At 39.2% G+C, this 23,398-nt stretch overlaps 1 protein-coding gene across 6 annotated transcripts in view; it reads right to left on the bottom strand.

Moving 5' to 3' along the window:
- Positions 1-23,398, bottom strand: part of CEP126 (centrosomal protein 126) — a 104,303-nt gene that overhangs the window by 19,332 nt on the left and 61,573 nt on the right. For all 6 annotated transcript variants that reach the window (XR_006193386.1, XM_042903935.1, XM_042903934.1 and 3 more), the window contains 3 exons: positions 8,079-8,191; positions 5,312-5,387; positions 2,878-3,087 (listed from right to left, as the gene is read on the bottom strand). Coding sequence is in view for 5 of the 6 variants with exons in the window: in XM_042903935.1 (XP_042759869.1) it covers positions 2,878-3,087; positions 5,312-5,387; positions 8,079-8,191 (399 nt within the window). In the remaining variant the exon portion in view is untranslated. The remainder of the gene's footprint in view (positions 1-2,877; positions 3,088-5,311; positions 5,388-8,078; positions 8,192-23,398) is intronic.

Below are 23,398 nucleotides of genomic sequence, written 5' to 3'. Positions count from 1 at the left end.
TGTGTGCCTGCACAACCCAGCCAGGCTCTCTGTAGGCTCCTGCCTCTCCTCTGGCAGAGTTCTAGTGCTTGCTACTTTGTTCTTTTTGGTCTCATTGTGGGGGAGCAGGGAAGTTTTCTGTCCTCACAGTTGTCAACTTTGCTTTGTATCTCCGACAAGTTTTGTGCCAGAGAATTTTGTGACCCTCATGCAATAGTGGGAGACTTCTGCTGACCTTGGGGGAAAGTTCTGTTTTTCCCTGTTGAGGATGATATTAGCTGTGGGTCTTTCATATATGGGCTTTATAAGCTTGAGGTATGATCCTTCCATCCCTATATTCTTGAGGGTTTTTATCAAGAAAGTATTTTGTATTTTGGGGGCACCTGGGTGGCTCAGTCGGTTGAGCGTCCGACTTCGGCTCAGGTCATGATCTCGCGTTCTGTGAGTTTGAGCCCTGCGTCGGGCTCTGTGATGATAGCTCAGAGCCTGGAGCCTGCTTCAGATTCTGTGTCTCCCTCTCTCTCTGCCCCTCCCCCACTCACGCTCTGTCTCTCTCTCAGAAATAAACATTAAAAAAATTTTAAAAAGAAACCATGCTGTATTTTGTCAAATGCTTTCTCTGCATCTATTGAGAGAATCTTGTGCTTCTTATCCTTTCTTTTATTAATGTCATGTATCACCATGATTTATTTGTGGACATTGAACCAGCTCTGCATCACAGGAATAAATCCCACTTGATTGTGATGAATAATTCTTTAAATGTATTATTGGATCTGGTTTGCTAGTATCTTGTTGAGAATTTTTGCATCCATGGTCATCAGGGAAATCGGTCTGTAGCTCTCCTTTTTAGTGGGGTCTTTGTTTTGGAATCAGGGTAATGAAGTGCTGGCCTCGCAGAATGAGTTTGGAAATTTTCCTTCCATTTCTATTTTTTGGAACAGCTTCAAGAGAATAGGTGTTAACTCTTCTTTAAATGTTTGGTAGAATTCCCCTGGAAAGCCGTCCAGGCTAGGACTCTTGTTTTTTGGGAGACTTTTGATTACTAATTCAATTTCTTTGCTGGTTATGAGTCTGTTCAAATTTTCTATTTCTTCCTGTTTTAGTTTTGGTAGTTGATATGTTTCCAGAAATTTGTCCATTTCTTACAGATTGCCTAATTTGTTGGCATATCATTGCTCATAATATTCTCTTATTAATGTTTGTATTTCTGCTGTGTTGGTTGTGATCTCCCCTCTTTCATTTGTGATTTTATTTATTTGAGTCCTTTCCTTTTTCTTTTTGATCAAAATGGTTAGGTGTTTATCAATTTTGTTAATTCTTTCAAAGAACCAGCTCCTGATTTCATTGATCTGTTCTTCTGTTTTTATGATTTCAATATCATTGAATTTTGCTCTAATCTTTATTATTTCCCTTTTTCTGCTGGTGTTGGGCTTTGTCTGCTCTTCTTTGTCTAGCTGTTTTAGGTGTAAGGTTAGGTTGTGTATCTGAGACCTTTCTTCCTTCTTTAGGAAGGCCTGGGTTGCTATATACTTCCCTGTTATGACAGCCTTTGCTGTGTCCCAGAGGTTTGGGACTGTCGTGGTTTCATTTTCATTGGCTTCTATGTACTTTTTAATTTCCTTTTTAATTTCTTGGTTAATCCCTGAATTAAAACTTTGGTCATCATGATCTTTTTTATGTAATTTAATATTTTCTATTTTGTCTCATAATAAGACACCAAAACCAATTTGCCTGTGGTTAGAATTTGTTTGGTACACATTTTCTATCTTCTTTATTTTCAGCTTTAAGAGTTCAGATTAAGAGTTCCCTTATTGGGTGCCTGGGTGGCTCAGTCGGTTGAGCATCCAACCCTTGACTTTGCCTCAGGCCATGATCTCACCGTTTGTGGGATCAAGCCCCGAGTTGGGCTCCACACTGACAGTGCAGAGCCTCCTTGAGATTTTCTCTCTCTCTCTCTCTCTCTTTCTCTGCCCCACGTGCACATGTTCTCTCTCTCAAAATAAATAAATAAACTTAAAAAAAAAAGAGTTCACTTATTGTGATGAGCACTGAGTAATGTATACAATGGTCGAATTAGTATGTTGTACACCTGGAACTAATATAACACTGTATGTAACTATATATGAATGGAAAAAAGTTAATCTGCACCAAATTCCTTAAGAAGAATCCCAGTGCAATTTAACACCATTTATGTTCTCCCAACTTATGCATTACTTTTAAAAGGCATTTTAAAAGATGTTTATTTTGAGACAGAGAGCAAGCACATGAGTGGGAGAGGGGCAGGGAGAAAGGGAGAGAGAGATTCCCGATGTGGGGCTCGATCTCACGAACCGTGAAATCATGACCTGAGCCAAAACAGAGTGGGACACTTAACTGACTGAGCCACACAGGTTCTCCCTTTAGTAGGCATTTTAATGGTAATGTTTTTCTCTTTGGAACACACACTACTTTATTACATTTAGTATTTTATCCAATGTTTTTTCAAATTTACACTCTCAGACTGTCCATCTGAAATTACTTTTGGTCTGCTAAAGTGCATTCTTTAGCATTTCCTTTAGTATGAGGCTGCTATTAACGAAACATAGGGCAAGGGCTACAACCTACGCAGACACACACACAGACACAGAGAGGTGAACAAAGCCTGCCTGTTTTCCTCCCTCACTGGCTCAATGCTGAAGTTCAAGATGTACATGCTTTTCCACCCGTGTGTGTGTATGTGTGTGTGTCTGTGGGGTGTAGCTCTTTGGGAGGCCCAACTTTATGGAGGGAGGATTTTCTGTGAGACTACCCATCTTGAGGATTCTTATTTTTAATTATTAAGTTAAAATAAATTTTAAATTACAATTATCTAAGTACGAAGTGTAACATTTCTCACAAAAGGTGATCTTCCACACTTACAGGACAGCCTCTCATTGAGACGACTGAGGGACTGTAGGATCTTCTGTTCATCAGCTGACAGTGCACAGATGTTGAACGGCGGGGTCTTATTTGAAGTCAGATTTGGTTTCTGTAGCTGCTTGCTATTTATGACAGTGAGAATTTCATCCTCAGGCACTGAAGCTTTCACTAGGTTTTCAGCCATCAAAAACTCAGAAGTACTATCTGAAACTACAGAAACTTTACATTAATTACTCTTCGATCCTTTTTTCTCTTTGGGATTTTCTCTTACACCTACTTAACGGACATGTGCTTGTATGTATTCACTTCACAAAAAGAAACCCTCTAAATCTTCCGTTACTTCGCATTTTATTTATCAAGATTATTCGTATCTAGCATGTTCCCATCCCTAATTAAAACACAGAAAGTCAAAGTGATGGCGAGGCAATAAACATTCCTGGAACGTTATCTGAGCTAAAGGAAAAATGCAGCATGTTTAGATTGATTATTCCTGTGTTGTGTTTTTGTTATTCATTGGTAGTACAAAGAGACGATGAAATAGATTGTCTTTTTTTTTTTTTTTTTTTTTTGAGCGTGAGAAAGAGAAAGAGAGGGAACACACCTGGGAGGGGTAAGGGCAGAGAGACAGGGAGAGAGAATCCCAAGCAGGCTCCGAGCTGTCAGTGCAGAGACCGACATGGGACTCAAACTCAGGAACTGTGAGATCATGACCTAAGCTGAAACCAAGAGACCTACACTTAACTCACTGAGCCACCCAGGCACTTCTAGATTGTCTTTATAATAACAATTAAGATAAAAAAGAGTAAAAGAAAAGAAAAGTAAGGAAAAGTTAGAAAGTGAGCTAATGAGCTGAACTGAACTGACAGCTTAGAAAAAAGACCCAATCAGATCGAAGAACTTAACTTATCAAAGAAGCATCAGAGTCTTGAGAGAAGGGAGAGATAACTCAAGAAATTAGTTTGTTGCTTTTACAAGAATCAATTTGCAGTTTTCTATTACATCATATGTTTAAACAAAATCAAAGGAAATTAAAGAATTTAATTTAATGAATCACACCACTAAAGCAATCTGGAGGAGAAAGAAATAAACACTTCTGAATTTCTGTATGGGAAAGGTTCTTTGATCTTAAAAGTAATGGAAAAATCACTAAGAAAAGACTAAAACATGTTTATTTAAAGGCCAGTCTTCCCTAATAGACTTTAAATTTTTGAAGGGCAAGACTTTTATATATTTTGTTCATTACAGTGTATCCAATCTTTACTTGTATGCAGGAAATTAGCTGTCATCTGTTGTGAAAAATGCAAAGGAAGACTTCTATATGTAAACATATAAGTGGAATAAAATGCAAATAATAAAGTAGTAAAAACATCTGCAACTAATATGAAGAAAATAACTCCTGACATTTAAGGAATTTGCAGGAATCACTAAGGAAATACCTGAGCTCCGGTACCTACAGGAAATAAGAGTATAAAGGACCAAATCACCACAAGTTAACACACATACAAAACAATGAAGCATGTTATTAATAAAAGGAATACAAATCAACAATAAAACACAATTTCTTTGCCTATCATGTAAGCAAATCATAGAAATAACTGCACCTCAAGTTGGTTCACATCCCAGAAAAGTTTTAAATGATGTTTTTCAGGAAAGTATTTTAGGGATATATATGTACAGCTATAACAATGCTTATTCCCTCTGATCCAGTATTCATGTAATACAGAGTTTCACTCAACAAGTATTTATTGGATGTCAATGACATGGCAAATAGTGTAATTTTAATTCTGGGAATCTCCATCTCATGGAAATGGTTGAAAAGTGAGGAAAAAGCTTCATGTAGAAAGATGTCCAATACATCATCATCATCAACATCATCATTATTATTATTAATTACTATTATTATTCTTTCTTTTTTTTTTTAAAGAAAGGCAACTGCCACTTGCAGCGCCTCATGTGGATGTGTCTGGAGTCTTGGAAGCTAGACTACCCTACGTTTTCCTACAAATGGACCTTGAGAGCTAGTTTGGAGGTTCTAGCAGGGGAGCGCAGCTAATCGTATACCCTTGATGGAAGAACGGTCCTCCTCTATAGGGGAATGTTGTCCTCTTCGACCGAGCGCTCAGCTTTGGAAGGGACGCACATGGACCGGTGAGGGAGGAAGAGGACACCCGCCTAGCCAGCCAGATCAGCCAAATCAACCCTGGTGATCGATGGGGTGACAGATGTCGCAGCCAGATCGTCCTCACATCCATCCAATACATTATTATTTAGAATAAAAAACCTGGCAACAGCCTGAATGTGCAGGGCAAGGGGGGGCTCAGCCCCCACATGGTGGTTCACTGCTCAGGTATGTGTGCACTTAGGAAAATACACGTAACAAAATATGAAATCATGGGGAACAAAGCTCAGAGAGAAATTTTAAACCGAAACATACCTTCTTCAACATCAGAAGTACCCCTTGTTGTTTGTTTTGGCTCCCTTGAACTTAGCTGGACACTTTGTCCAAAATTCTATAAAAATATAACATGAAATCAGAACATAATTCCATATTAAAAATTCATTATTATACATTAAACAAACCCATATTCACTCTATAAGTTTTTGGTTATCACTGCTCATGTAACCTGTAGGTTTTTTTTTTTTCTTAATCAGAAATCAAGAATTACTGGAATAAGTCCTTTCTAGGGTAACTGAATATTAAAAAAATATATATTTTATGTCAATTTTGAAAAAATTTCAGGTTGCTGTGTTGTCGTGGATGCTTGGAAGAGGGAAGTAAGGTGCTGCCTAAAGGAACAGCAAACATTTCCCTTGAGGCTTCTAACCTCCGTTTGTCGTTGCAAGGGCGGGGCGGCCGCAGGTGACTGATGTCTGGGACAGGTGTCCGGCTCGGAACGGCCATGCAGGAGCTCTCACAGCACTGGCCGCTGGTGCACCGCTTGGCTCTCCGGCCCGGAAGGACCCCAAAATGCCCCGCAGTGGGCAGGGACTGCCTCTCACACAGGACAGGGCCTGGCTGCCACTCCCCACCCCGGGCCTGTGCTCGGCCCGATCCAAACAGCCGCTGGCGCAGGTTTGCGCAAGAGCCCTCCTTTCATGGCCTGGGCGGCCTCGCCTGGCCTCCACCGCAGATGGGAGGCTCACTGGACTGACCCAGTCCTGGCACCAAGTGGCATCTCTGCCTTTCCTAGCTTTCACTGGTCTCTTTCAGGTGCTTTCCATGTGGAAGTGGTGGGCTGGGCAGATCCAGTTGGATAAAGCACATTTCCCAGTACATGGTGACTGGTTGTGGGGGTGTGGTGGGCACTGCTGGGTGACTGAACCCCTGTGTAGTAGAATCCTTAGTTAGAAAGCAAAACAAAGAAACAAAAATCAAAACAAAACAAAAGGGATGAGAAAGTTAAACTTCAAAACTTGATTTTGATTCACCTATTCTAACGCTAAGACTGTGGAGGATGTTTAAACAGCCGTGTGAATGGAAGATGTGTGTAAAGATGGGAGTGAGGCTTCTGGAAAGAAAAGCAAAAACAGACTCTAAAAACAGTAAGACCGGGTGCAGAGGGAGAACACATGGGACAGACTAAGACCCAGAAAAATAAAAAGAATTTGGAGAGGGCACTAATCACAAGCACTTAAAACTTGGTTTGTTTTTTGGTTAAAACAAGTACATATTGCTTTAGAACTTAAAATATATTAATAAAAATAAAGAAAAAATTGTTCACTTGACAGATTTTGAGATGTTTGATGAGAACAAAGTGGAGGTTAAAAAGGAAGGACTTAGGAGGCATTATTGTATTTGTAATCAGTAAGTTATGTCTGTGAGTGAGCACTATGTTATGAAGCAGTAAGAATATGTCGGTAGTGGGGCAGCTTTATTCACACGATACATACAACTACATGACTTTTGTCTTGCCATTAAGAATATTTCGTGGTTTTCTTCATATTAAAAATCTTATCCATATAAAAAATTAATAGTTCTTATGATATACAAACAATAGAATCCTCAACTCATAACTCAGATATAAATTCTTCATAAGGCAATCTATTCCAGTTCTATTAAAAAATCAAAAGAAGTGGTATTTAAAGTAGAAATTCCAAGTGAAATGCGATTTACTCACCCATCTAGATGTTTTAATATTTTAAATTCAATCCTTGGATCAGTAAGACCTCTAGACCTCTGTTTACTTTGCTCTCACAGAATTACCTCCACTAATTTTAAAATTACTGTTATTAACCTTTTGACTTTTACTGAAGATCTCTATCTCAAACAGCCATAGGAAACTCCTTATTCATTCATTGTTGACTGTTTATAGGAATAGATCTGTTATGAACTCAACATGCCCTACAGAAAAGCCTCAGTGGGAAGTGTCTCTTAATGTACTGAACCCCCAACAGCATCGTTATCAGTAATTCCTGAGAACTGTACACCTCCCTCACCCTATTTTCCTTTTGCCATGTCTTCCAGGAAGCTCAGATCCAAAGAGGATATTTAAGCACACGAAACTAGATTAGTCTTCAGGATTAACATACATACTTCCTCTATCCAGGGCTCTAACTTCCTTTTCTTTTTTAATGTATATTTAAAAACTTTGTTGTAAATAAACATGTTGGTAATCCAGAGGTGACTATAAATAACAAAATGAAAGAGTAATGGTGTTTTGTTGGGGCACCTGGGTGGCTCAGTCGGTTGAGCTGAGCGTCTGACTTCAGCTCAGGTCATGAGCTTGCTGTCCATGAGTTCGAGCCCCGAGTCGGGCTCTGTGCTGACAGCTCAGAGCCTGGAGCCTGTTTCAGATTCTGTGTCTCCCTCTCTCTCTGCCCCTCCCCCACTCACACTCTGTCTCTCTCTCTCTCTCTGCCCCTCCCCTACTCACGCTCTGTCTCTCTCTCTCTCTGTCAATAATAAACAAACACTAAAAAAAAAGAGAAACAATTAAAAAAAAAAGAATAATGGTGATTTGTTAAAGTTGGTTTCAAAGCTTCATTAGGAATTGATCATATAGGCAAATTAGAGTATAGCAAATAAGTCTAGTACAGTAAGTTCCTAGAATAGATTCCCAGGCTGTCTCATAATGACTTTGGCTATACTTATATTTACGTAGTGGTCCACAGTTTATAGCAAAAGCACAGTCCTTTGAGAACATTGTTTTCCAAGCAATTTTTCACCACAGAATTGAGATTTTTACTAATTCTGTACTCACATTCATTTGCTCATTGTACTTCTGTCCCACAGATCCAGAATTTTGTCTTTTCTGTTCTAAAAGACGTCTCTGCTTATTTTCAACAATTCGTTTTCTTCTTAAAACAGTAGTATCTTAAAACAAATGCCAGCAAAATGTCAAAATTTACGAGTACATAGTATATATGCACAAATGTCTGAGTTACCTTCAAACATCACAGAAAACCTCAAGTTTCATACATGCAGTCAGAAACCTCTTATTGAGGGGCACCTGGGTGGCTCAGTTGGTGGAGTGTCTTACTCCGGCCCAGATCACGATCCTGCGCTTTGTGGGTTCGAGTCCCGCGTCGGGCTCTGTGCTGACAGCTCAGAGCCTGGAGCCTGCTTCAGATTCTGTGTCTCCCTCTCTCTATGCCCCTCTCCCACTCTGCCTATCTCCCAAAAATAAATAAACATTAAAAAAATATTTAAAAATCAAAACTCTTATTGAGCTTGTTATATGTACCATGCACGACACAATTACAATAATGAATTAAACAAAATCTCCGCTTCTGAGTTTATGGCTTAGACCAGTGACCTCTGAGGTGTGGTGCTAGAATGCCAGGGGGATATGCAAAACAGATCACTGCTGTGTAGGAAGAACCTACTAGAATTTCTATTTATTTATTTAAAATATTTATTTTAAATTAATGTTTATTTTTTATTTTAAATGTTATTTAATTTTAGTTTATTTATTTTAAATGTTTATCTTGAAAATGTTTATTTATTTTAAATGTTTAATTAATTAATTAATTAATTATGCTTATTTATTTTAAGAGACAGAGTGTGAGCAGGGCAGGGGCAGAGAGAGAGGGAGACACAGAATCTGAAGCAGGCTCCAGGCTCTGGGCTGTCAGCACAGAGCCCAGCGTAGGCATTGAACCCATGAGCTGTGAAATCCTGACCTGAGCCAAAGTCGGATGCTTAACTGAGGCTCTCACGTGCCCCTAAAATTCCAATTTAAATTTATAATCTAAAAATTAGAAGTTCAACTTTACTACGGTAACATACAGTTGACACTGGTGCCCTTGTCAGTTTGCACGGTTTGTAGACGGTCATATACTGCATATAGTAAAACAAAGCTCTCCTGGAAGGACAGTACAGGTTCTCCATGTGACAGGTTGGCACTGGTATCATTAATTAGTGCTCCCTCACTTCCTGTAGTGTAACTAAACTGTAATGTGTGCCCTGGTAGGCGGATTTGTTGCTATCTCACAGCGTCCGAATGAGTCCTCACAAAATGGGAGAGTCTAAAAAAGACTTTTGTAGGCTTCCATCATATGTGAGGCAGGCAAACCAAGAAACAGACTAATATTAATTGAGTATTTATAATTGCCCAGGCATTGTTCTAAGGGCCGTAGGCACTATTATCATCACTATTTTTACAGAAAAATTAGGCACAGGAAAGGAAAAGTAGCTTTCCTAAGGTCACAAAGTCAGTAAAGTGCAAAGCTGGAATTTACCCCCAAGCAGTCTCTAAAATCTAAATTCTAGCTCTTACCTTCTATGCTAGCAACTTTCATTCTGATTTGACTGTGTCTCACAGAAAGATACTTTGCATTGTGATCCAGGATGTTCTATGAAACATAGTTACCTTTATAATATATGATGCCCTCTGGTAGTTTCTATCCTAGAACATTATGATTTTAAAATTATATTTCATTAAAAAAATTCTGATCACAACTCAATGAGTTCATAATCCACTAATAAGTCACATCCTATAGTTTAAAAATTTCTGTTATTATTTTTATTCCCACCCACATGGCTAAGCTAAATGCTAATATGCTAAGCTAGGTATGCTAAATGTTATAGTTTTTAGTGAGATCATCTGGGCATCAATACGAGTTTCTATACTGTTTTCTATGCTTGGAAGTGTCTTTCACTAAATCTTGAAAAGTCCCTATCTTTTTTAGGAGTTTTAAAAATGTTTTAAATGAGGGGTGCCTGCGTAGCTCAGTGGGTTAAGCATCCAACTCTTGATATGGGTTCAGGTCATGATCTTACAGTCGTGGGATTGAGTCCCACATCAGGCTCCACACTGAGCGTGGAGCCTACTTGGGATTCTCTCTCTTTTCCTCTCCCCTCTCCCTTGCCTGCGCTCACTCTCTCTTAAATAAAAATGAAAATAAAATAAGATAAAATGAAAATACTTGAAATGAAAATTTCCTTGGCCACATGACTGCAGTGTTAAGAATTCTTCTCTTCCTTCAAGCCTGTTTGTAAATCTTTTGGAGTCAAGATCTGCCCACACTTTTGTACTTTGTTGATTTGTAGCATAATTATTTGTTTTTGAGCTTTATTATTCTTTGTGTAGGTGTTCAGTTTTATTGATTGTAAATTATTGATCCCAGGGACAGATGAGAACCTTGGGATATTTGCAAAAAAATATAGTTTGCACTGGCATCTCTGGCCAAATTTCTAGTCTCATATGAAAATTCTAGACGTTAGTTTTACCACCAAAACTCAAAGCTACTAAGCTTTAATTATTACATATTTAATATGTATAGTATTCTTACGTATAAACACAAGGAAAAATTCTGCAGATATCCAAAGAATGACAGCTTTGGAAGAGATCTTAGAAATTAACAGGTCAACCGTTCACTCAGATCTCACTCACAGGTAGACGAAGCTCGAATGGCTTAGTGAAGGGGAGCCCCCACCTCTTGCGTTGTTGGTGGTTTTAGCTCAAACTTGTCCTTACACCGAACTGAAAGTATCCTTGCAATTTTCACCCTTCATTCAGTTAGGTTTTCTCTTTCTTTCCTGTAATACACCTTCAAATATTTGTACACAGCTACAATGTCTTTTAAACTTGTGTTCTTTTATTGGTCTTCAGACCCACCCCCTACTTCCGGAGGGGTCACCCCGGTTTGTTTGTATAGCCACCGAAATATACAGACAATATATGAAATAGAGCGCAGTAGTACTTCCAAAGATCTGTTTATTATTTCCTAAAATTATATTACATTTTTAACAGCTAGAGCAAACTCTTTTTGGGTGGGGACTTTTTTTCTTTTTAAAAAAACAGTGTCAAGACAGAGATATTTTTCTTGGAACTGTAAAAAAAAAACTAATTAACTACATACAGGGAAGCTACAAAGGAAAAGACCACATTTAACTGAAATTATATTCATCAAGAAGAAGGAAAGGACGTGTCACAAGCTGGCAGAAAATAGATATCATGCATAAAATGACACAGAATCCTGGAGTATATGCAGAACTCTATCACTAAGGAAAAACCCAAGGAGCAGATATCTCTCAGAAGAGGAAAGGCAGACGGTACACAAACATAGGACAGCGTTCCCTTCATTCGTAACCAGGGCAATGCAAGTTGTTCTAAGTAGACATTATTTCTCACCCACAAGACTGAAAACAGTAACATGTCTGACTGTCAGTTTTGATGAGCATATATGGCTCCAGAAGATAATTTGGCACCTAGTTAAGTTAAAAATACACAACCCTATGACCCAGCAATGTGTGTACCAGCAGGCATACCTAACTACTCCCAGAAGCATTATTGATTCAAGCAAGAAACTGGAAGCAACCCCAAAGCCCAATGACAGAAGAATGAAAAACCTTTGTGCATTCATATAATGAAATGTAATACAGTAATGAACATGAATGAAGTACACCTAAACTAATAATAATGGATCTAAAAAATAAAACTGAAAATAGCAAATCACAGAATCAGATGAAATGGCTTCATTTACATAAATTACAGAACTAGGCAAAAAATATGTTGAGATAAATTTACAAGCAGTAAAATGATAAAGACAAGCATGGAACAGGGGCACTTGGGTGGCTCAGTTGGCTAAGCATCCAGTCATCATCAGGTCATCAGGTCATGATCTCACCATTCGTGAGTTCGAACACCGCATTGGGCTCTGTTGCTGACAGATCAGAGCCTGGAACCCACTTCAGATTCTGTGCCTCCCCCTCTCTCTGCCCCTTCCCCCCTCGCACTCTGTCTCTCTGTCTCTCTCAAAAATAAACAAACATTAAAAAAAAAAAAGCATGGAACAATTAACACCATCCTATATAGTGGTCTAGTCTGTAATAGATGAAGGAGATACAGCTGGGGAGGGGCATACGAGATCTCAGCAATACCAGTAAGTTTCTTTTTCTTTCTTTTTTAATGTTTATTCATTTTTGAGAGGGAGACAGAGAGCATGAGTGGGTGAGGGGCAGAGAAAGAGAGAGAAAGACACAGAACTTGAAGCAGGCTCCAGGCTCTGAGCTGTCAGCACAGAGCCCGACGTGGGTATTGAACCCACGAACTGTGAGATCATGACCTGAGCCGAAGTCAGACACTCAACCAACTGAGCCACCCAGGAGCCCCAGTAAGTTTCTGTTTCTAAAACTGGGTAGTGGGTACAGAGTTCTTTTTTTTATTATTAGTCTTTACTTTGTACTGTATATTTCTTTTTTTTTATACATTTCTCTTCTAAGATATATTTCACAATAAGAAAAACTGTAAAAATTGCCACGACTTTATAGTTATATTTGCCAAACTGAACTTTATTACTCTGATTTACCACTTCAGTTAGAAAAGATGATTTGATTAAATATATGATATGAAAAAGTCCAATTGAAGTTGAAGTATATTTGTATTAGCAAAAGAAATAGATTACAATGTCAATGGGAAAAGGGAACTGTTGTTAGATTCTTTACTTTTGTTATAAATGTTATAATGACCATAAAAAATTTTATTATCAATGATAAGTAATAGTAATCTGAAGACCATTCCAATCAAGTCAATCACCCTAATTCAGTGGTTATTCTTAGCCTCACTCATGCTGAGATAACCAGAAATGTTTCCTGCTGTGATTAAATATAAAGTAGATAATATCACCTGCGATGTAAACTAGCTAAAAATATTTAACTTGAATCTACCAAGGCTTAAGATGTAAATTCCAGTTCCAGGAAATGAAGGAGATAGAGGAACAGATAAATGACACTAAAGAAAGTAATTAAGGATTGTTTTTCTATGTATTGGGTCTTAAGTGTTTTCCCTTAAAATTTTTTGATGTTCCCTGTTAAGGTCCTATACTTCTTTTATGACATTAATTTTTAAAACTTTCTATCCTTTATTAGTGTTATAAAATATACCTTGCTTAAATTTTCTGTTTGTTGTTGAAGTAAGAAATAAAAATAAGATGTAGATTCCTGGAAAAAAAAGAAAAAAAGAAAAGATGATTTAAATCTTAACTCCATCCTCTGCTTTATTAATAACTTTCTTATGCCTTCTACAAATTGTATATAGATCAATGTACTTTTAAAAAATGTAGGGGCGCCTGGGTGGCTCAGTCGGTTAAGCGTCCGACTTCGGCTCAGGTCATGATCTCGCGGTATGTGAGTTCGAGCCCCGCGTCGGGCTCTGTGCTGACTGCTCAGAGCCTGGAGCCTGTTTCAGATTCTGTGTCTCCCTCTCTCTCTGACCCTCCCCCGTTCGTGCTCTGTCTCTCTCTGTCTCAAAAATAAATAAACGTTAAAAAAAATTAAAAAAAATAAAATAAAATAAAAAATGTACAGGGGTGCCTGGGTGGCTCAGTTAGTTGGGCCTCCGACTTTGGCTCAGGTCACAATCTCACGGTTCGGTTCATGGGTTTGAGCCCCGCGTCAGGCTCTGTGCTGACAGCTCGTAGACTGGAGCCTAATTCACTTTCTGTGTCTCCCTCTCTCTCTGCCCCTCCCCAGCTTGTACTCTCTCTCTCTCTCTCTCCCTCTTTCAAAAATAAACAAACATTAAAAAAATTTTTTTTAACATACATCACTGAAAAATCTGTGGATATTCAATTCTAAAAAATCAGGTAAGTTAACTTCTATTTTCTGAGACTTCTGGGGAAGGTGGCAGAGCAGGATGACCCCAAGCTCACCTTGCTAGTCCCCTGGATACAACTAGAGAACACCCACATCAGCATCAATAACCCAGAAAATGACCTTAAGGCTGGCAGAATTGTCTCCACAGTTGAACGTTGAGAATCAGCCACAAGGAAGAGGGCAGGAGAGGCAGAGGTGCCGTCAGGAGCTAAATGGAACCCTGAGGCGCCCCTGGGAGGGAGAGACTCATGGGAGAGAAACAGAGATGCATTGGGACCCTGCATGGGCAAGATGACTCCCTATACTGTTTGACTTTGAAAACCAGAGGGGGCCGAATTTTATGAGTTCTTACAATCAGTGGGCTCAGAGAGTTGGGAAGGTGGGAGGAAACGGAGTCTGCACCCTTAAAGAGACAGCACAGGTAGCAATTTGAAAAACACCTTGGGCACACAGGATGGAGATGTGTTTAGTCATCTCAGGGCAAGTGCTGAGGGGCAGGGATCATTCCCAGTATCCCTCCAGGGGGGAGGGAGTGATTCCCTCCAGGAGTCCACTGCTTCCCCCTCCCCATGCCCCCAGCAAAACACATGGCCACCTGAGGGGACCAGCACAGGGCCTACATTCACTACCTGACTTGCTCACAGCTCTGCCAGCCAGGCCTTGATTCTAGGTCTCCTCCCTCAGCAGACTCCGCAAACCTTCCTAACCCCGTGTCCTGCCCTGTGTGCTGCTAGGGATCCAGTCCCCGCAGCCCGGCCTGCCTCTGTCCTGGCAGCTACAGGTCCCCTTCTACACAGCACTAATGCAAACCTTGCTAATACTGCCTGCCCTGCCTCCGTGTTCCCCTGGGGTCCAGAGCTCATCCAAACCGGGGCTGCAAGCCTGGAGGGGCGCAAGCAGCCCCGACAAGGGCCAGTGCCACTCCAAAATGAGTCCTGCCCCAGGGGGAGGGGAAGACAACCACACACACGGGTCCCAACTGGCTGCGGTAGTGGGGGGGGGGGGGCAGACATCTGGTCTGACGGCAGGCCCTGCTCACCAACAAACTTCTCAGGGAGCAACAAGCACAAGGCCGGTGCTACTGCATCTCTGGCAAACCCCTGCTCTGACTCAACTCAAACCCAAGGTGGCCCCAGACTGGCCCACAAACAGCCCAGGGACAAAACCCTGCCCACAACAGGCAAAGACACCCTGTGCGGACGACTGGACTTAAGGCAGAGGGAGCTCAGCCACCACAGGAGGGTGCACATCACATACAGGACATGCCCCTGAAGGGCCAGGTTCTGGGGAACAGGGGACAGCACGGCAGGACATGGAAAGTTCTCTCCTTCATAAGGACACTACTTTCAAGAGCAGGAGATGGAGCTGACTTTCCTAACACACAGAAACAGACACACAGACAAGATGAGGAGACAGAGGAATATGTTCTAAGTGGAAGAGCAGGAAAAATTCACAGTACCAGAGCTAAGCAAAACAGAGATAAGTAATTTTTCTGATAGATAATTTAAAGTAATGGTCATAAAGATACTCATGAGACTCAAGCAAAGAGTGGAAGACTTTGATAAGACCCTTAACAAAGAGATAGAAAACAAAAAAGAGCCAATCCATGAAGAACTGAATAAATGAAATTAAAAACACACTGGATGGAAGGAATAGTAGAGGAAGCAGAAGAATGAATCAGCAGCCTGAAGGACAGAGGAATGGAAAGCAGTGAAAGTGAACAAGAGACAGAGAGAAGGAAAAATAATAATAAATGAAAATAGACTCAGGGAACTCAGTGACACCATCAAGCATAGTAACATTTGCATTATAGGGATCTCAGGAGGAGAAGAGAAAGAAAAGGGGATGGAAAATTTGTTTGAAGAATATAGTAGCTGAAAATTTCCCGAAGCTGGGAAAGGAAAAACAAATCCAGATCCGGGAGGCAAAGAGAGCCCCCAACAAAACCAACCCAAGGAGGTCCACACCAAGACACATAGTAATTAAAATGGCAAAAAGTAGAGTCAGAGAATTTTAAAACCAGCAAGAGAAAAGAAGACAGTTACATACAAGGGAAATCCCAAAGGGCTATCAGCTGATTTTTCAGCAGAAACTTGGCAGGCCAGAAAGGAGTGAAAGGATATATTCAGAGTGCTGAAAGGAAAAACCTGCAACCAACAATACTCTATCCAGGAAGGCTATCATTCAGAATAGAAGGAGAGATAAAGAGTTTTCCAGACAAACAAAAGTTAAAGGACTTAATTACCATGAAACCAGCCCTACAAGAAAATGTTACAGGGACTCTTTGAACAGAAAGGAAATACCATAAGTAGGAGTAAATAAAATAGGAAGCACAAAAGCAGTAAAAATAAGTATATCTGTAAAAAATCAGTCATGGGATTCATAAAATAAAAGGATGTAAAGTATGACACCATATACCTAAAATGTGGAGGGCAGAGGAGTGAAAAAAATGGGTTGAAACTTAAGTGACAATCAACTCAATATAGACTGCTATATGCAGAATTTGTTAGATACGAACCTAATGGTAACCATAAATTATAAACCAGTTACAGATACACCAAGAATTAAGAGAAAGGAATCCAAGTATATTGCTAAAAAAAGCCAGCAAACTGTGGGTGAAGACAGCAAGAAAGGAACGCAGAAGAACTGCAAAAAACCCATAAAAAACTTAACAAAATGGCAGTAACTACATACCTATCAATAATTACTTTGAGTGTAAATGGACTAAATGCTCCAATCAAAATAAACAGGGAGACAGAGTGGATAAAAAAAAAAAAAACACAAAAAACAAGACTCATCTATATGCCTGCTAGATATATCTATATCTATATGCCTGCAAGATACTCCTTTCAGACCTAAAGACATCTGCGGATTGAAAGTGAAGGGATGGAAGACATTTACCATACAAATGAAAGTAAAAAGAAAGCCGAGAGTAGCAATACTTACATGGACAAACTGGACTTTAAAACAAAGGTTGTAACAAGAGACAAAGAATGACACTGTATAATCATAAAGGAAACAATCCAACAAGAAGATATAACAATTGTAAATATGTATGCATCCAACATGGAAGCACCCCAATACATAAAACAGTTAATAACAAACATAAAGGAACCAATCGATAGTAATACAATAATCATAGGACTTTAAAACCTCACTTACACCAAACAGAAAATCACAAGGAAACAGTGGCTTTGAATGATACATGGGATCAGATGAATTTAACAGTGTATTCAGAAAATTTCATCCTAAAACAGAATACACATTTTTTTCAAGTCCACATGGAACGTTCTCAGTGTAGATAACCTACTGGGCCATAAAACAAGACTCAACAAATTAAAAAAGACTGAAATCATACCATGTATCTTTTCTGACCACAACCCTAGGAAATTAGAAATCAATCAGAAGAAGAACTCTGGAAAGAACACAAATACTAAACAATGAATGGGTGAACCAAGAAATCAAAGAGGAAATAAAAATTACAGGGAGACCAATGAAAATGAAAACACAACTATCTAAAATCTTTGGGATGCAGCAGAAGTGGTTTTAAGGGGGAAGTTTATAGTAGTACAGGCCTACCTCAAGAAGCGAGAAAAATCTAGGGGCGCCTGGGTGGCGCAGTCGGTTAAGCGTCCGACTTCAGCCAGGTCACGATCTCGCGGTCCGTGAGTTCGAGCCCCGCGTCAGGCTCTGGGCTGATGGCTCGGAGCCTGGAGCCTGTTTCCGATTCTGTGTCTCCCTCTCTCTCTGCCCCTCCCCCATTCATGCTCTGTCTCTCTCTGTCCCAAAAATAAATAAAAAACGTTGAAAAAAAAAAAAATTTTAAAAAGAAGCGAGAAAAATCTCAAATAAACAACCTAACCTTACACCTATAGGAGCTAGAAAAAGAACAAACAAAACCCCCAAACAGCAGAAAGAAGGAAATAATGAAGATTAGAGCAGAAATAAATGGCATATAAACAATAAAAACAATAGGACAGAGCAATGAAGCCAGGATCTGGTTCTTTGAAAAAAATCAATAAAATTGATAAACTTCTAGCCAGGCTCATAAATAAAAAGGAAAAGAAGGTTCAAATAAACCAAAGTCAGAAATGGACAAGGAGAAATAACTACAGAAACCACAGAAATACAAATGATTGTAAAATGGTATGAAAAATTATTATGTCAATAAATTGGACAACCTAAAAGAAAAGGATAAACTCCTAGAAACATATAACCTACCAAAGTTGAAGCAGGAAAAAATAGAAAGTTTGAACAGACACATTATCAGCAATGAAATGGTATCAGTAATCAGAAAACTTCCAACAAACAAAATAGCTGGACTAGATAGCTTCATAGGTGAATTCTTCTAAACATTTAAAGAAGAGTTAATAACTATTCTTCTCAAACTATTCCAAAATATAGAAGAGGAAGGAAAACTTCCAAATTCATTCTATGAGGCCAGCATTACCCTGAAACCAATACCAGAGAAAGGTACTGAAAAAATAAAGAGAACTATAAGCCAATATCTCTGATGAACACAGATTCGAAATTCCTCAACAAAATATTAGCAAACTGAATCCAACAATACATTAAAAAAATCACTCACCGGGATCGAGTGGGATTTATTCCCAGGATGCAAGGGTGGTTCAATATTCGCAAATCAATCACTGTGATACATCACCATCAACAAGAGAAAGGATAGAAACTAATAAAGGCCATGTATGAACAACCCACAGCAACATCATACACAAGGACAAAAACCAGATTTTCCTGAGGTCAGGTACAAGAAAAGCGATGGAAAATGGACAGCCTTCCACAGAGTACTGGAAGCCCTAGTCACAGCAATTAGACAACAAAAAGAAATAAAAGGCATCCAAATCAGTAAGGAAGGAGTAGTATTTTCAGTATTTGCAGATGACATATTATATACATAGAAAGTCATAAAGACTCCACCAAAAAACTAATCCTGATAAATTATTTCTGTAAGGCCACGGGATACAAAATTAATATGCAGAAGTCTGTTGCATTTCTATACACTAATAATGAAGCAGCACTTAACGTGATTAACACTGAGTAATGTATGGAATGGCTGAATCACTATACAGTACACTTGAAACTAACATAACACTGTATGTTAACTATACTGGAATTCAAGTAAAAAATACAATAAAAATTAGTTTTTGATTTTCCAGCTTCATTGACATGGCATTGATATATAAATTATGTAAATTTAAGGCATACAATTTGATGATTGCATACACACATATACTGCAAAATGATTACCACAATAAGGTTAGTTGAAAGTTCCATAGAATTATGCCTTTTAAGGCATTTTATTTATTTTTTAAAAGTTTATTTATTTTTTGAGAGAGAGAGAGCGAGAGAGAGAGAGAGAGAGAGAGAGAGGGAGGGAGGGAGGGAGGGATGGGAGATAGGGGGAGAAAGAGAATCCCAAGCAGGCTCCGTGCTGTCAGTGCAGAGCCTGACACAGGGCTTGAACCCAGGAACTGTGAGGTCATGACCTGAGCCCAAATTAAGAGTCTAAAGTTTAACTGACTGAGCCACCCAGGCCCCTGAGTTGTGTTTTTTTTTTGTTTTTTTTTAAACAAGCACAATAGCTAAGTAGTTAAGAGCATAGATGCTAGAGACAGAATGCCTCCATTTTAATCCTGACTATGCCATTTAGCCTAGCAATGTCCCTTACACAAGTTATTAGCCCTCTGCCTCAGTTTCCTCTTTTATAAAATGGAAGTTATATTATTTACCTCATAGAGTTATTGTGAGAATTAAATTTGTCTCCATATGTAAAGTGCCTGGAATAGTGACCAGCACACTATCTAATCCTTACCTAGAATAATTTGCTTCAGGGTCTCTGATTAAATTTCTGATCTCAGGGTGCCTGGGTAGCTGTCAGTTGAGCATCCGACTTCGGCTCAGGTCATGATCTCATGTTTTGTGAGTTCGAGCCCCACATCAGGCACTGTGCTGACAGCTCAGAGCCTGGAGCCTCCTTCGGATTCTGTGTCTCCCTCTCTCTGATCACGCTCTGTCTCTCTCTCTCAAAAATAAACATTAAAAAAAAAAATTTCTGATCTCATCATGGGCGCCTGAGTGGCTCAGTTGGTTAAGTGTCCGACTTTGGCTTAGGTCATGATCTTACGGGTTGTGAGTTTGAGCCCTGTGTCGGGCTCTGTGCTGACAGCTCAGAGCCTGGAGCCCACTTTGGATTCTTTGTTTTCCTCTCTCTCTCTGCCCCGTCGCCACTTGCACTCTGTCTTTCTCTCTGTCTCAAAAATAAATAAACATTAAAAAAAAACTTCTGATCTCATGAAAACTAGATGTACTGTAAGGTAAGAACACTAGGGCTGTAATACAAAATCCTGCCTCTGCTTTAATCTAGCTATGTTATCTCAGGCTATAATTTCACTTATAATGTGTATCAATGTCCTTATCCATAAAATGTAGGAGTTAAACTCAATTGTATCTTTGGTTCTTTTTAGTAATCACATTTCTTATTCTTTGAAGATATTCTTGATACTACCTGGAAAAGGAAAAAAAAATGCATCCTGTTTGAAATCATATTTCACAGGATTTATATGCTGACATCATTTGGCTTTTGAAGAAATGCAAGTAAAACTGCTTGTAGAAATGTGTACAAATTGTGGGTATACAGATCCCATATAAACACCCAGATTGCACAGCCATCCGAATCAAAAAGAAGTAAAACCAGCACTGAGAAAGCGTCCCTCTTTCCCTGTTTTCACATACCGCCCCCCCACCAGAGATTTGCTTGTTCTTGATAGAAGATGAATATAAACCTGATAGAAATGGAATGTGTGTTTTTGTGACTGGCTTCTTTTGCACAGTATTATGGCGTGAGACTCATCTATGTTACTGTTTCCTAGCAGTGGCTCCCCGATTTTCATTCATTGTGGTGTTTCATGGAATGAGTGATGTGATTTCATTTTCTTTCTGTATCAGTGTTAAAGGACTTCTGAGGTAATTTCAGGTCCTGGCTATACAGCTCGTGGACATGTCTTTTTCTGTCAGACTGGAATTGTGGGGTTATAGGACATGCCCATCACAGTTGACCCTTGAACAACTCAGACCTCTGTGTGGCCAAAACTCTGCAATGTTTGGCTCCCTCACAACTGAACTAAGAGCCTACTGCTAACAAAGAAGTCTCATTGATAACAGAAACACTAGATGAACACGTATCTTGTAAGTCATACATATTATATGCTGTATTCTCACAGTAAAGTCAACTACAGAAAAGAAAACGATACGAAAATCATAAGAGAAAATACATTTACAATCCTGTGCTGCAGACATCCGCTTGTAAGTGGGCCGGTGCAGTTCAAATCTGTGTTGTTCAAGGTTAATTGAATTTAACTTTAGCAGATATGAGAGTTTCTAGGTGTGTCACATCTTTGTCAACACTTAGTATTGGATCTTTTTAATTTCAGCCATGCTGCTGTACGTAGTTGTATCTAATTGTTTTAATGTGGATTTTCCTGAGGACTGAGCCTGAGATCTTATCATGTTTATTGACCTTTTGGCTATCCTCCTATATGAAAAAAATATTATTACTATTAATTATTATTATTATTATTTTGAGAGAGAGAGAGACGTAATATCCCAAGCAGGCTCCACACCCAGCACTGAGCCTGGCACAGGGCTCAATCTCACAACCACAAGATCACGACCCGAGCCAAAATCAAGAGTCAGCTGCTTAACCAAGCCACCCAGGTGCCCCTGAAAATCTTATTTAAATATTTTGTTTTAAAAAATGGGTGTGCTGGTCTTTCTGATGTACCACCTAGTTTACAGTCCCATTGTTCAGTCAAATACTATTGTAGGTGTTGCTGTGCAGGTATTCTATAGATGGTTTTAGGTCAATCAATTTGCTTTAAGTAAGGGGGATTACCTTGGATAATCTGTGTGCGTCTGATTCAATCAGTTCAAAGGTCTTAAAAAGCAGGACTGAGGCTTCCTTGAGAGAATACAAAGTTCAGCCTTTGGACCACAACTTTCAGTGCATCCCTGTGAGCTCTGGCTTGCCCTTCCTCTTGGCCTGCCCTAAAAATGTCAAACTTGCCAGCTCTCATACTCATGGAAGCCACTCCCTTGCAATAAAGGTGAATACATCTCACTGGACCTGCTTCTTTGGTTGAACCCTGACTGATACAGTTGGGTTGTCTTTTTCTTATCACCTATAAGAATTCTTCATATATTCTGGATATGAGCTCTTTCTTGGTATTAGGCACTGCCAACATCTCTCTGTGGTTTACCTTTCCATTATCTTACCGGTGCTTTTGGATGAAAAAAATTTGTAATTTTAACGTACAATTTGTCAATCTTCCCCTTAATGGTGTTTTTTATGTTCACATAAATCTTTGCCCACCCTAAAGTCATAAACATATTCCCTACGTTATTTCCTGTTTCACTTTCCTTATTTATATCTATAGTCCATCTGGGATTGTGTGTATGGTGTGAGGTATGGGTCATTTTGCTAATTCCATACAGTAAAGGGTTCACTTGAAATGTTTAATATTTAGATAGTTTGGACAAACCACGTATTTAGCATTGTTAGTACTGGATTTTCTGAGTATGATTACATACGAAAAACACACAACAGTTTGAGTATTTGTATCTCTTTAAAAACAGGCCTGCCTGATAAAAAATTTTTTTAAAAAGGAGTACCTGGCTGACTCAGTCAATAGGGCATGTGACTTGATCTCCAGGTCAAGAAAAATTAAAAAGAAATATTAAAAGCAGGACTAAAAATGGGGTGCCTGGGTGGCTCAGTTGGTTAAGTGTCTGACTTCAGCTCAGGTCATGATCTCACGGTTCGTGGGTTCAAGCTACGCGTCAGACTCTGTGCTGACAGTTCGCAGCCTGGAGCCTGTTTCAGATTCTGTGTCTCCCTCTCTCTCTGCCCCTCACCTTCTTACACTCTGTCTCTCTCTCTCTCTCTCTCTCTCTCTCTCTCTCTCTGTCAAAAATAAATAAACATTAAAAAATATTAAAAAAAAAAAGCAGGACTAAAACTGTTAAAATTCATTATATTTTCCAGTGTTCCTGCTCAACTACCCTGAAGAACTACCTCTACGATTAAATGTTAGAAACATATTGGCTTCTCCAGATGAACATACATTATATTCATTCATCTGAGAATGAGAACATCATTTTAATATGCTACTCTTCCATGCTTAAGTTGTTGGGAAATTATGTTTCCTTATATTTTTCCTGATCAGCTCAGGCTCTGAAAGATGATGTTTGCTTAATACCTACATTTATTATACAGTTTTAGTACAAAATGCCCGGGACTTGGAGCCACAGGTATTTGGAGTGAAATGCTAACTTTGGTATTTATTAGCTTTTGACCTTGGGCAATTCAATTTCCTTTTTGCAAAATGGGGTTTTAAAAAATACTTATTTATCAGGCTTATTGTGAGGCTTAAATGAGGCATGAAGTGTACACTTAGCACTATAACTGGC

This window comes from Panthera leo, chromosome D1 (assembly GCF_018350215.1).
Source record: "Panthera leo isolate Ple1 chromosome D1, P.leo_Ple1_pat1.1, whole genome shotgun sequence".
NCBI lineage: Eukaryota > Metazoa > Chordata > Mammalia > Carnivora > Felidae > Panthera > Panthera leo.
Note: the sequence above shows the minus strand (reverse complement) of the source record. Positions and strands in the feature narration are given on the sequence as shown.